Consider the following 15,647-nt stretch of genomic DNA (forward strand, 5'->3'; position numbering starts at 1 on the left):
AATACTAAATTCTCCACGATGACATTGCAATTCAAATATTACGTGCTAGGCGCTTCCCATTGGGACATGTATAGTCCAAGTAGAGTTGGCAGGGCAGCTCTCCTGTTGAATCAGAATTGACCCAGTTTCAGTTTCAGTTTCAGAAGGACAAACCCCCGAGTGTAATAGTGAAAGGAAACTTTCTTCCAGCTAATGCGATCCATTGAGAAAATGAAGAGCAGAGGTAGATTTGGATGGTGGAGCCTCAGATTGCCTTCCGTATTTCTCTTATGTCTCTTCTTCTTCCTTCTCGGCTTCTTCGGCTCTGCTCTCTTCTCTCACCAGGTCTTTTCTCTTTTATTTTTATTTTATTTTATATTTACATGCTTATGGTTCAATTAAAACAGATACTAGTACATTATTTGGACAGTAGGTGCAGTTGAACAATATATCTACTTGAACAATTAATTAACGAAGATGTAAATTTATAGCATTAATCTGCAGTCACTGTTACAAAAAAAATAGACAGACATGTTCTGATTAAACTTTTGGTTATGGTAGGATGTACCTAGTGTGCGGCCAAGACCAAGGTTGCTAGAGTCAGTGGATCAGGATAACTTTGATCCGTTGCCCATTGGCGAGACTGGAGAGCATTCCCTAATTTCCATTCCCTTTCAGGTGTGCTTCTTTCTTTTTAGTTGAGGAACTGTCAACTCGACTTTTTTGGATTTTAATTCTTGTTTCTGAGCAGGGCGAACATAAGTATCTGGTTATTCTGCCGTATATTCAGTTTTTACTTTTAACCATCAATTCCCTTCCTGTTTGAATAACTTTTGAGATAGTTGCTTCTCAAACATGCGCTGTCTATCACAGCTCAAGTATAATAAATTGGTATTAAAGTAAGAGCGACAAAGATAAAATCCCCATACTTCTTTTGGGTGAGGGTATGTTCCCATTCGCTATCGTCCTATAATGAAGTGGTAGCATCTATTATGTACTTAACTTATTCTCATATCTGCGATAGCCAGTGATACCATGTTTAACTTCTTTATTAAATCTATGTTGATAAACTTTAAGTCATCATATACTTATGAACAAGAATAGATTTTTATGTCTTATCTATTAGTAATTTCATTTATATTGCTTTGTTTCCTTGTAAATATATGTGCATTTTTTGGGTAGGTTTTAAGCTGGTTCCCACGTGCATTATACTTTCCCAATTTTGCATCTATAGAACAATGCCAAAGCATAATTAAGATGGCAAAGGCAAATCTGGAACCATCATCCTTGGCTCTTCGCACAGGAGAAACAGAAGAGACCACCAAAGGAATTAGAACAAGGTATATACTACTCAATAACCCTCATATTTGTCAACTAATTTCTATTCGGGAACCTTTCTTTCAATGTTGAACATTAACTCCAAGAATTGTATTTAAGTCAATACACTGTCTTAATTTTTGTGTAGTCCTTTATTTATTAGTTAGGTTATTGTTTCCGAAAAACAAATATCGCAGATTTAACCGGTAATCAATTTAAACATGTTTTTCCCTCCCATTTTTGCTAAACTAGGTCGCTGAAAATATGGTGTGTGCATATATTATCTTATTTTGGAAGATAAAGCGAATTCATGATTTTCAAACTACATGTTTTTTTTTTTGAATGACTTTCTCTAATTACTTGTGATTTGCTTCTAAAAAATAAGTTATGATAGAACTTTGTACTTCATGTGTCAGTATCTTTGACAAGAAACTACAGATCGTGGCATGAGATTTACATTACCTTGTCAATTTCTCCAGTTCTGGCACGTTTATTAGTGCATCTGAAGACAAAACTGGAATCTTGGATCTAATTGAAGAGAAAATTGCAAAGGCGACAATGATCCCCAAGACACATGGAGAGGTAATGTTCACTAACATGTTTATCCTAAATAAAATGCATTATGCTCTTTTCACCAAATGTCAACTTTGGTTTTGCTTCCATGACTTAGATACTAAAGATCTGGTTAAAAATCCCTATTCCAACCTATCTTGTACAGTTTTATTTCCTTCAAAATGAAGCTGATTGTACCTGAACAAATCCAAGTTCTACCCTCTACATGTTGGTACTTCGCCTATCCTTGTTTAGTCAGCCTCATATCTTAGTTTTAGTATCGGAAAAAGAAGATGATCACTATTTTGAAACTGCTTAGACATCTTATTGAAAATTATAGTTTCAACTACTATTTATATCTAGTTTGATTGACATGGAGTAATTGTGTGGAGTTCAAAATCTAATATTTTAATGAGAAGTATACCAAGAAACGGATCAAAATGTTAATTTCTGACAGCTTTGAGAATTTACAAGAAGAAGTTGGCCCAAATGTAGCTTTTGAGGTAATTTAATCCAATGTTTTAAAGTGAGTAATACGAAAGAGAACTATCTTCCATTTGATGATAGTGGACTATAATCTATGCTACACTAAGAAGAATTACCTCTCTTTTCATGTTGATATGGAGTACTATAGCCTTTGTAAACTCAAAATAATTCTCACTGAAACACTGATTCGTCATGTTAATCTGAGAAGTCATATCTTCATTGGCTATTAAGTTACAGACGGTGGTGAAGTAATACAAGAGTTCTGAATGGTAATGCAAAGACACTCAGATTCCAGTTCATCGAATTTTCCAGGCGCTTTTTGAGACCATTTTATTTGGAAATAGCTAGGATGCAAGAGATAATGGTATAGAGTATGTGATCTTGGGTCACATTTTATGGTTCTGTGTTTCTTCTTCCCTCATTACCCAAAAGAAATTGGATTTTTCTCTGTTGCAAATGGAGTATATGAACCAAGGGTTCAACTGAACCAAATAGTTTCAAAAGTCTAATGGGTTCAGTAGTTAAAACATGAAGGTTGAAACCGTGAAACTCAAAAGTTAAATCCTGGATCGACCTACTGCTTTCTTGGATTTTTATCTTCTTTTAGTCTTGTGTACTGGAAAAACTGTTTTTAGTGACGCTTGTTTATGAACGAATGTGCATGTGGTAATGACGAAAATATATGTTGTACCAATTTATCATCATGAGATGTGTCCTTGTGGCCAATGAAGTGGGTTGAGAACCATGAGGTCCCAGGTTCAAATTCTAGCGGAGACAAAAACACTAGGTGATTGCCTCCCATCTGTCCTAGCCTTGGTGGACAGAGTAACCTGGTATCTGTTGCTGGTGGAAGGTAGCAGGTATCCCGTGGAATTAGTCGAAGTGCATGCAAGCTGGCCTCGACATCACTTATCAAAAAAAAGAAGTCATAAAGAGGAGATGATGCCTCTTTCTTTGTCAATATTCACCTCATACTGATATATAAATGTTGGAAGAAACTTCTAAACAAATTTCGTTCTGGATGTAAGTGCAGAATCTGAATGTTTACTGGATTGTTAGTTAGAGGTCACATATGTGGGCCAGCTCATTTAATTTATGGAAATGGCTAGTCATAGTGCTCAAATTGATGGAACTTTTTCCCCTCCCTTAGTGTTGTTTGGCATGTCTTCAGTTGTAAATGAAATAGTCAAGCAAGGTTATAGCTCTCTCATAATGGTGTGGATACACACCTCTTCTAACAGATTCTTTTTCAGAGGACAAAACCATGAGGCAATGGGTCAAGATGTCCAGTTCTAAGAGATAAATTTACGACAATTTTTGTTGTGTGCCTTAATTTTTAGTGAGGCAAATCTACATTTTGGTTAACATCTGAAACTGCCTGTTGGGAAGTATTTGTGCTGATTTTTCAGAATACTTCGGTCTATTTACCCACTGGATTTTGAGTTACAATGTAACCATGCATATAACGCATGTGTCAATTGACAGCTGGTCAAGCTGCTAACTTGATGATTGTAGGTTAAATGAACATTGGTGTGTATCTGAAGTCTGAACTTTCTGTTTATCGCTCTTACTGATTTTGAATGATTCTCTTCTTCAGTGATAAATAATGATGTTCCTCTGGTCATTTCAGGCATTTAATGTTTTGCGGTATGAAATTGGCCAGAGATATCAGTCACATTATGATGCTTTTGATCCTGCTCAATATGGCCCTCAGAAGAGCCAAAGAGTAAGCATGAACTAAATTTTCAGTGGTGCTATTTTTTCTAAGTTGCTCGCTATATTTCCTGTATCTCAATTGAAATCTTACACAAGAGGACATTGTGGATTATAGAATACATTATTGTTTGGTTATCCGGGCATAAGGATGCTGTGCTTCCATGTTACTCCCAAACACCTCCCCCTCCCCATAACCACAAATTAATTAGAAGAAAGAAGTTTGATGTGTTTGATTCAAGTATTGGGTTCTTATTTATATGGCACATGCTATTTGCATCACCCAAACTGCAGATGATGGTCCTCTGCAGTACTTTACTGAACTCTCTTGAGCATGTTAATGTTAGATGAGAAAATTGCAAACAAGATACATCTTTATCTCAGATTGGACAAGTATTTCCCAAAGGGCAGTCCTTCTTGTCAGATATTCATTTTCATTGAGTATCTTTTTAGTATATTTTGCAAGAAAAAGTATTAAAAGAAATGATTTGCATGCTTTTAAGTCATGTAAACCACCATTATTTGTACAATTTAAATCACTTCTAATGGTAGATAATTTCTCTTCAATCTGATTATAGTTTTAGCATGAACCAAGGTGAGGATGATTGTTTTGGTGGCTTCTTATCTTGCCATGGATGTGACATCCTCTATATGCATTTTTCTTCTTTTCTTTGTGGAAAGATTCTGATCTTCTCTTCGATCCTTGGAACCATGAGGTGAAATGTGCCAAGCAAGTTTACAGGATCTGTACTACACTTTTAATCTTGAGATATCATTGGTCGAGAATTTGTTACTGGTAGTTAATTTTGAGGAATGATTACTTTCACTTGTCTGGACTAAACTTTCATTGATCTCGTCTAGGCGGCTTCCTTCTTATTATATTTATCTGATGTTGAAGAAGGTGGGGAAACTGTGTTCCCGTATGAGGTAAGATCAAGTACCTCTCCACTCTCTTTTGCTCTCTATTTCTACCCATCACCACCTTTCTTGTCTGCCTGGCTTGTAAAATGGTCCTTTGTGTTTATCTACAGAGCGGGCAGAACATGGATGCTAATTATGATTTTAGCAAGTGTATTGGTTTGAAAGTGAAGCCACGCAGAGGGGATGGACTTCTATTCTACTCACTGTTTCCAAATGGTACAATTGATCTGGTGAGTTATTCTAGTTAATTCGGTTACCTTGCATTTTGTGGTTTGTTCATCACAATGTTTTTTGGTATAAGAATCAATAGTATATAAACAGGAGTAATCAGTCAGTTAACAAATTGTTTCAAGGAGCTGATCTGCAATAGGTTAGCTGGAGTACAAGGCAAACTCCGTGCCATCTGTAGCTGCTAGATTGGAGATCTGCCACAATATATAATCCCAGATTAAAAGCTGTGATTCTCGCATAGTGGTTTAATGTCACGTATCAAACTACCCCTGGACGTGACTGACACCCAGCTAACACCACTCGCCAGGCGAACCAATTCCTGTACTCTTAACCTTTTATATAAGCACCGAGAGAAACACGTACAAGTCCAAATGCATTAAGTATCACTAAATACGAAGTAATTATCCAACTAAAACCATAATTTATTTATAAATTCTAACGAGCACTCAAACAATGAATCTCTAACCCAAATTTCATACTAAGACCATGAAGCATCTAACAGAGTAATAGAAGTTTGACTGACGGGCATGCAAACTCGAAAGAAATAATAAACATAAGATAGGTAGAGCTGAAATAGCGGTCTCCACGAACAATGCGGTGGCTCACCTCAGCAACAGAATCCACTCAACGAACTCGTTAGCCACTAGCCTCGTCCTCAGCAACAGTATGTGCATAGACATGCAGGTAAGGAGTGAGTTATACGTAAATATAACCTAGTAAGATCCTTGACCCGTCGCTCTGAATACCTCTGGAACAAGTGTTAGAAAAGACAAACACACAATGAGCACCCAAATAATATGCACAGAAATTCTTTTATCATATAATTACTCTATAAGGTCCAAACAATTTTTCAACAGCAATACTATATATATCTCAACACAATCTACACTAAGGACTTGTCATTAACAGCAGTGTAGGAAATTAACCAAACACCCCAACGAGTCCACGACAGCATGCACAATGCCCCAAATTTATCACGGCGGCATACACAATGCCCCAAATATATAACGGCGGCATACACAATGCCCCAAATCTATCACAGCGGCATATACAATGCCTCAAACATATAGCGGCGACATACACAATACCCCGAATCTATCACGACGGCATACACAATGCCCCAAATATATAGCAGCAGCATACACAATGCCCCAAATATATTACGGCCGCGAAGAAATAATTTCTAACGCTCCAACGCCATAGCACGAGGCTACGCCACATCACACTACACCACAAATCACTAATTAAATAATTTCAGCCTTTTACAAAATAATATATATTTGCGGCTGGCCAAGGACCACCGATTCTGCCAAGCGCACGCTCGTCCCAACACATGGACCAGGCAGAGGAAAAAATATACTTTCAAAACGGGTTTTAGAAAAGCAAGTATCAAAGCTTAAAGTCTCACTTACCTCGCTATTGGGAGTTTCCCACCCTTGCAACGTCTAGTACACCAACCAAACGGCCTCCAATGACCTCAATCTATCCAAAATATTGAATAACACACCCTAATTAATCTAAGTGAATAATTTTCATAATCTTAGAACGAGTCAAAGTTAAAGGTAACCCCGAGTCCAATAAATAAAATCTATACACTATTAAGTATTAAACAAAGCACTTTAACAGTGCAAAGCAAATCGGCACAACAATGACTTCAGAAACATCACATTAACTTATACTCCAGTTCTTCAAAATATTAATAACTAGTTTACTTGCCCGCGCTTCGCGCGGTCATAAAAAGTATTTAATATGAAACAATAGTAATGTTATAATATTCAAATATAATTTTTTGTTTGAGAAAGAGTATGTGAGATATCAGGTTAAATGAAAAAACTATGTAAATCAGGATATGTGAACTTGAATAAGAAAAAAAATAATGTATCCTCTATTCCTTTTTCTCCTATTTCTTTTCAACCTAGTCTATTGATCTCAGTCCATCACAACATATTGCATTAAAACTGTAGTCGGCTTCTTCTTCAAAACCAAATGTAGACCTCTCCAACCAGCTTTGTTTCACACCATTCGAATACCCATAAACATAAGAAGAACACAACCGCCATTTATGAGGATGCTTTATGGCCAGTCTTCCGCTACATTACGTGTCGCAATAGGACTGTATCTATTGAGATGCTTTATACTCTAGTTTCAAGTGTTTAAATCGTGTCAAAAACTGTTATCAGGGAGAGAAAAAAGTGTACTTGAACAATGTTTTGCTCAGTAGAACTTCCTTGGGCATCTTGTCAACCGACGCATTTTCGGGCGTTTTAATACAGGGAAATATTCTTTAATCTAATAGACTTCCGAACTTTCAAACAAATTGCAAAATGGAAACGACTCTATTGGACTTTACTAATGAAAGAAAACGGCTGATTGTTTCATTTTAATTTTTTTATTTATTCAAATTAAAAAAACTAAATAAAAAAAGGATGAGGTGAGTGGACAGAAAATGAGGAAAAAAACAGAGAATCTAAACACACTTAAATATTAGTATAACCAACATTGTTAGCATATTAGCGAATTTAAAAAATTATTTATTAGCATGCCAAAAATAAAAATATAGATAAAAGAAATTTCTATGAAAAAGAAGATGTGCAGAATATGCCAGAATCTAAAGAATTAACTCATTCTGAATAAGCTATTCATTCCTGGCAAGAATATGTACATTAACAAATGAAGCAAATCTGCAGAAGCTGATCGGCTTAGATCTCTGAGAAGAATACTCCTCTATCAAATATAAGTAAATTGATATATGTAATATCTTTCAATATTCTAGAATGGGAATTGTTCTAATTGATTTAGTACCTTTTATAGAGTTCCTGCCCTTCTTAGGCCAGCCAGACTATTGCAGGTCATCCTCTCTCTTTAAACTGAAGTGGAGGTTTCAATAAAACTACTGGTCCTTCTACTTTTTTATATATTGCTAGTAAGAAATTCTCAATACAAAAAATAAGGGAGGGCATAAATCTGACCTTATTAGTAGTAAAATACAAGACTAAAAAGTCCTACTTACCACCACTTTGCTACAACAAAATAGTATAAAGGCATGAAAAGAAAGAAATAAACAGCATTCCTTTACGAATGAAACGGGCATAGAAAAATCTCTTGGATAAACAAAATCTAAATCTGAAGTTCAGTAAATATCCATTACAATAATACAATTTAGATCACCCCAATTCAATTTAAGCTCAAGAAACTGGGAAAAATAAATGCCAAAAATAGATTGAACTTCATAAAGCAGAAAATTTGACTTCTTTACACCTTCAATTTTCTTCGTTTCTTCTTGAGTACCGATGGCTGCAAGAACTCAATTTTGAGACACTGCAGAACATGTCTCACCTTTCTTCCAAACCCCCTGATGCTTTGCCTTCTATCAAACATTTATCCTTTCGGAATATGAAAAGTTGGAACAATAACAGTCATTCTTGGAACCATTTTATTTCATTAATGTACTCATCGTAGTGTGGCATTTGCTTAAGTATTTGTATCATAGACAATGTATTTACTGAATAAGATCGGCATGGGAGAGCCATAAATCATCACTAAGAGCTTCTCCAGAGTAAAAACAATATGTCAAACAACAGAAAAGATAAGATCATCAATCATATCTATAGACAAGCATCAACAAAATCAGTACATCTCAAAAGAACAAATAAGTTTTAGAACTATCGTTAATTACTTTAACATAAACAGCATAAAAGACACAATAAATCAACTACTTCTTAAGTTAAATCAAATAGTTTTGTAGCAATTCTTTAAGATTATATCTTGGCAAGGAACTATTCAAAAGTGAAAGAAAATAACGAATGAAAAATCCCTACAGGCCAAAATTATAGAGAGATTAGAAAGAATGTATCACAAACGTAAAGAATACCTTGCCGAAGAATCCGTGCGTAATCAGAGATTTCCTTTCGTTATTATTTGTTTTTTCACTATAGTACCAAACAGTAAGGACATGTAGAAAACCAATGTGTTCATTCTGAAATTTTAATCTTCAAACCTATGTGTTCATTCTTGAATTTTAATCTGCAAAAGAGAAGCATATTGGTCGGTGTATGAACCGAAGCCTTTATGATTGGAAGATTATGAATGGAAGATAGGAAAATTTCAATCTACAGAAGATATCAAAATCCTTTTATGGATGGAAGATTTGGAGGTTACAAACTGGCTAGAGGAAAAAAGAAGAAGAAGAGAAGGAGGCTAATTAAGAAACATGATCTTTGAAAGGCAAAATATTAGGAAAACAGAGACGTATGATTCGTAAAGTTGGCGGCTATCAAAGAGACGTGTCATTTGGAATTTTTCAAGAACTTAAAATGAAGGGAAAATGAGGAAAAAGGCAAAAAAATAGGAAAAATAAATAAATATAATTCCTAAGTTATGAGAGGTGCATGTGGCCCTACTTTATACATATATATAAATATTATTTTCTTATGAATGCTTCCTATCACGGCATAATGAGTTATATCTCCTAATTAAAGATATGCGAAAGTAACTGAATAAGATTTTTCAAACGAACTCCTAAATTGCATCCATATATGAATATTACTAAATTATTTATGTCATCATTGACATAATCATTACCCCAGTCATTACTTAACTATTACTTCCGCTAATTGGCTAACAATTTTCTAGATAATTAAAGAAGCAGATTGTAGTATGCAAGGAAAATTAATTCTACGTTTCAGTATAATATCTGAATTCTCATATTATCTTGTATAACTCCACTACTATTCAATTACTATCAAATTATATTGTCTTCCGTTATCATTGGCTTGCTCATGAATAGTAACACTTTTTGCTTCCAATCATTACTATGATTATTATTCTTATATAAATAATACCAATAAATAGCAAATTGAACTACAGTAGCATAGCTATGATACCTGATTCTGAAATTGTTTTCTCCGATACTATAGCCGCCGCCCGTCGTCCCTTCTCGTTACGGAAATTGCTTTGCTATATATATATATATATATATATATATAACTAAACCTCAATTACCTCTTTTTCTACTAAACTAAGGATATCAATAATAACCTCTAACCAGCTAGTAAGTGGTGGGCTTGGTCCACTTATTAACCGTTTAAATACTTATTAAAGTCACCTACTTCTACTTTTAAATTGTAATATATAATTGGCTTACTAGCCATTTATCTAATACACTGACTTATATATTATAGTAAATCACCTTCCCGTAGATTAGCATTTTTCCAATAGCTACAAATAAATTAATTCTCTAATCTCACAATTAATAAGTATATAAAAATATATTGGGTTTATTACATTTAAAGTGTTAGGAATTGCTAATCCTAGAAAACCCGTTGAGTTGCCCAAAAACATGTTTATGATTTAGCTCTAAATGATGATGTGGCTAAAACATGCTCAATTAATCATAAGATCGTGATGCTATGAGGATGTGTGTCTAAAAGGATTAGTATGAGTAGCTTGAGTTATTTGCATAAAGTGGTTATACAATGCAACAGGAGCCTATATTGAAAATATCGGAACAAATTTGTACAATCAGATCCATCGCATGGAAGCTGATTGGAGAGATTATAGTATATCGTAGCTTCATGACTGTTTTCATTTTCATTTGCTGCTATATTAGTTTGTTCAATGCAACAATTAGAATAGGCTCTTTGTCTTTCTTTTACTTCTTCCATTTCCAGTGATTTTAATGCACACTACATAAATTACCAAAGGAGGGCATGACCAAAACCAACACAATGTAATGATGCACTTTGATTTCAAGCATGGACTTGTTAACTTTCTAATTTTCACATTTGCTTGAATTCTAATGCAGACCTCACTTCATGGTAGCTGTCCGGTAATCAGAGGAGAAAAATGGGTGGCCACCAAGTGGATCAGGAATCAAGAACAGGATGATTAAACACCTGGTACATTGTAGTGTTGTTCATCAGTTATTTTTTGTAACTTAACAGACTGAAAAAACAAAGTTTTGGAGTAAATAGATTTAAAGAATGAACAACACGGCGCTTTGTCCAAACAAACTTGGGGCTTTGTCTTTTGGAGTAAATAGTGTAACTTGCTTGATTGCAGGCCGCTAAAATCAGCACCACACTTTGAAAGAAATGAAAAAATGAAAGCAATAAAAAAGAAGCAGATATATTTCTGGAAAATAAGATCCAATGAGTATGAAGTAACTGATGAGCTGAAAGGTAATCATAAAGAATAAGTTCTCTTTAGGCCACTTAAATTAAATTATATGGTATCCCATAATCACATTTAGGGGTGTACAAAGGAAACCAACAAACTGCATCAACCTGATAATCCGAGTCAAACCGAGAAAAAAAACCCGACTATTGGTTGGTTTGATTTGGTTTGGTGTTGAAAAAAAAAACCCGACCATAATTGGTTTGGTTTGGTTTTAACTAAGGAAAGTCAATCCGAAACTAAACCAACCTGACATTACATATATAGATATATTTAATATATAAATATACTTATTGTGATGTAATTTATAAATATTTCTTAAAAGATTTCATAATTTTTATTTTTTGAGGTATTATTTCAAGGTTGGACTTAGAACTTTTGAATGTTCCAATAAGCTTTATAGTCATTAACATTAGTAAATTAAATAGTGCTAACATGTCATGACCCGGATTTCCCACCCTCGGGAGTCGTGATGGCGCCTACTAATGTGAGCTAGGCAAGCCAATCCTTTAAACTAATTACTTCATTATCCGATTATTTCTTTTTAACAAATATAAGGCGATGACATGATAATAGCGGAAATTTAAATTTAAGCGGAAGACAATAATAAAATATCTGAAATCTATGTCTATTACAATTACTCAAGCCTTAATCACCCAAAACCTGGTGTCACAGTGTCACAGACGGTCTAAGATTTGCTACATAGAAAGTCTGAAGAAACTATCAATACACTGTTTCTGAAACGAAAAGATGAAACAGGAAATAAAAGATAGAGGAGACGCCATGGCCTGCGAACGCCGGCAAGTCTACCTTGGATCTCCACGTGGACTGGGGGTAGCCTCCAACTACGGTCCAAGAGCTGCTCCGGGATCTGCACATAGTGCAGAGTATAGTATCAGCACAACCGACCCCATGTGCTGGTAAATGTTCAGCCTAACCTCGGCGAAGTAGTGACGAGTCTAGGACCAGACTATCAAATAAACCTGTGCAGTTCAAATATATATACAGCGGAAAAGAAATACAAAATAACCAGTCAAGTATGAGAGGGGGAGCATTATGCGGGGGAAGATATCAATTCTGAATAAAAAGACAGCAAGTAAACGAAAGAAAATAATATAACTTGGATATCAACAAAAAATCAGTAATCAATAAATGCACGACATCACCCTTTGTGCTTTTACTCTCGTCCTCACCAAAGCAATCATATAATAAAAATGTACATGGCATCACCCTTCGTGCTTTTACTCTCTTTCCTCACCATATAATCAATAAAATCGGCACGGAATGGTACATCGTGCGGCACATCATCACCCTTCGTGCTTTACACTCTTTCCTCGCAATCATACATGGCATCACCCTTCGTGCTTGACACTCTTTCCTCAATAAACAAACAATGCACGACATCACCCTTCGTGCTTTAACTCTCTTCCTCACCCAAACAACAATCACAAACAATAGGGCAATGGAATAAATAAAATTACAATAAAATTCCGGCAAGGGAACAACAATTCAATAATTAAATCCCGGCAAGGGAACAACATCAATAACATCAACATCCCGACAAGGGAGATAACAAATAAATCAACAATAGCCCAGCAAGGGTGACAATATAATGATCTCTTCTCTTTCTCACTTTTACTTCACTATTCACTTCACAACTCGAGCCAATGCTCTAGAGGTTCAATTATCACTTATACTTTCACAATTCGTTATATAACTTGAGCCAACGCTCCTCAATGTTCATAGGTCACAATTCCTTCCACAAACTTTATACAACAAATAGAAACCACCACTAAGGCATGAAAGATACAACGAAGTCATGATAATCACAATATAAAGACTCACGGGCATGCTAGACCCCAATGTATAGATACTCGTCACCATGCCTATACGTCATACTCAACAATTACCACATAGCAAATAGGACTCAACTCCTAATCCCTCAAGCTAAGGTTAGACCAAACACTTACCTCGATGCCACGAACACAATTCACGATTTGATTATAGCTTTATCCCTTGATTCCACCACCAAATCGATCGTATCTAGTCACAAGTTACTTAATTACATCAATAAACGCTAAATGAATCAACCCAATGCAAGAAATGAGTTTTCCAAAGTTTTGCCCAAAAAATCAAAAATCGCCCCGGGCCCACATGGTCAAAACCCGAGGTTTGAACCAAAACCCGATTACCCATTCCCCCACGAACCCAAATATATAATTTGTTTTGAAGTCAGACCTCAAATTGGGGTCCAACTCCCCAATTTTTGAAAAACCTAGGTTCTATCCAAAATACCCAATTTCCCCCATGAAAATCATTGAATTTTGAGTTGAAATCATGTTAAAATATGTTAATGATTAGAAGAAATAAGTTAAAATTAACTTACAATCGAGTTGGAAGAAGAGTTGATCTTGGAAATTCGCCCTAAGGAGTTTGTGTTTTGAAAAGATGTGAAAAATGGGTTCAAAATCGTCTAAGTATAAAAGTTGCAGGCCTCAGATATGGGAATTGCGAACAGGGGTTCGCGATTGCGAACCTCGATCTCTGCTGGCTTGGGAATTGCGAAGGAAGTTGGGAAATGCGAACTGGGAATTGCGAAGGGAGGTTGGGAAATGCGAAGCCTGCAATTCCTTAAGTCCAAAATTTCACCCCGCGGCGTATCCAAAACTCACCCGAGCCCTCGGAGCTCCAAACCAAACATTCACACCACCCTAAAAACATTATACGGACTCGCTTGTGCATTTAAATCACTAAAATAACATCAACAACTATGGATTAAACCTCAAAATTAATGAAATTTTTCCAAAACTTTCTTAAACATCAAATTTTGTATTTAAGGTCCGAATCACGTCAAACAGATTCCATTTCTTATCAAACTTCATAGAATTATCTTAAATCACATATAAGACCTGTACCGGGCGCCGGAACCAAAATATGAGCCCGATACCAATATTTTCTAATCAAAATTCATTTCCAAATCCTTTAAATAATTTCAGAAAATAATTTTCTTTAAAAATTCATTTCTCGGGATTGGAACCTCGGAATCCGATTCCGGACATACACCCAAGTCCCATATTTTCCTACGGACTCTCTGGGACCGTCAAATCATAGGTCGGGGTCCGTTTACCCAAAACGTTGACCGAAGTCAAATTAATTCATTTTATAGTCAAAATTTATGATTTTTTCACAGATTTTCGCATATAGGCTTTTCGTCTACGCGCACGGACTGCGCACACAAATTGAGCTGATACTAAAAAAGGTTTTTAAGGCCTTGAAACATAGAATTAATTTTAAAAACAAGTGATGACCATCACATTCTCCACCTCTAAAACAACCGTTCGTCCTCGAACGGACAGAAGAAGGAAGTACCTGAGTCAGGGAAAAGATAGGGATAACGGCTCCGCATATCGAACTCGGACTCCCAGGTCGATGTCTCAGCAGGCTGACCTCTCCACTAAACACGAACAGAAGGAAAACTCTTCGATCTCAACTGACGAACCTGCCGGTCTAGAATAGCTACCGGCTCCTCCTCATAAGACAAGTCCTTGTCCAACTGGACAGTGCTGAAATCTAACATGTGGGACGGATCACCGTTATACTTCTGAAGCATGGACACATGAAACACTGGATGCACGGCTGATAAGCTCGGCGACAATGCAAGTCTATAAGCCACCTCTTCTACTCGATCAAGAATCTCAAACGGGCCAATGAACCTAGGACTAAGCTTGCCCTTCTTCCCAAATCTCATCACGCCCTTCATAGGCAACACTCGAAGCAATACCCGCTCACCGACCATGAATGCCAAATCACGAACCTTGCGGTCGACATAAATCTTTTTCCTGGACTGAGCTGTATGAAGCCTATCCTGAATGATCCTAACATTGTCCAAGGCATCCTGAACCAGATCCGTACCCAATAATTGAGCCTCTCCTGACTCAAACCATCCAATCGGAGACCGACACCGCCTACCATATAAAGCCTCATAAGGAGCCATCTAAATACTCGACTGGTAGTTGTTGTTGTAGGCAAACTCTGCTAAAGGCAAAAACTGATCCCACGAGCCTCCAAAGTCAATGACACAAGCTTAGAGCATATCCTCCAAAATCTGAACAGTCCGCTCGAACTACCCGTCCGTCTGAGGGTGAAACGCTGTGCTCAACTCAACCCATGTGCCCAATTCTCGCTGAACTGCTCTCCAAAAATGGGAGGTAAACTGCGTACCTCGATCCGAAATGATAGACTCGGGCACACCATGAAGGCGAACAATCTCCTGG

General features: G+C 36.3%; 1 protein-coding gene and 1 long non-coding RNA gene across 2 annotated transcripts; one reads left to right on the forward strand and one right to left on the reverse strand.

The window, feature by feature from the left end:
* Positions 1 to 11,210, forward strand: LOC104231973 (probable prolyl 4-hydroxylase 9). The gene is made up of 8 exons (XM_009785062.2): positions 1 to 324; positions 541 to 657; positions 1,162 to 1,319; positions 1,776 to 1,878; positions 3,965 to 4,060; positions 4,909 to 4,974; positions 5,079 to 5,198; positions 11,003 to 11,210. The coding sequence occupies exons 1-8, from the start codon at positions 193 to 195 to the stop codon at positions 11,087 to 11,089; spliced, it is 879 nt and encodes a 292-aa protein (XP_009783364.1). The 5' UTR covers positions 1 to 192; the 3' UTR covers positions 11,090 to 11,210.
* LOC104231972 (uncharacterized) lies at positions 5,525 to 9,540 on the reverse strand. Its single transcript, XR_011405503.1, has 3 exons — positions 9,071 to 9,540; positions 6,612 to 6,681; positions 5,525 to 5,947 (listed from the first exon to the last, which is right to left on the reverse strand). It is a non-coding gene; the product is annotated as an uncharacterized lncRNA (long non-coding RNA).
* Positions 11,211 to 15,647: the final 4,437 nt, after the last annotated feature.

This window comes from Nicotiana sylvestris, chromosome 2 (genome assembly GCF_000393655.2).
Source record: "Nicotiana sylvestris chromosome 2, ASM39365v2, whole genome shotgun sequence".
NCBI classification, from domain to species: domain Eukaryota; kingdom Viridiplantae; phylum Streptophyta; class Magnoliopsida; order Solanales; family Solanaceae; genus Nicotiana; species Nicotiana sylvestris.

Bases quoted from the DNA above. Each gene is read 5' to 3' on its own strand.
- LOC104231973 (XM_009785062.2), top strand. From the start codon at position 193: ATGCGATCCATTGAGAAAATGAAGAGCAGAGGTAGATTTGGATGGTGG. The intron at 1,320-1,775 runs GTATATACTACT...CAATTTCTCCAG, and splicing joins ACCAAAGGAATTAGAACAAG to TTCTGGCACGTTTATTAGTG. The intron at 1,879-3,964 runs GTAATGTTCACT...TGGTCATTTCAG, and splicing joins TCCCCAAGACACATGGAGAG to GCATTTAATGTTTTGCGGTA.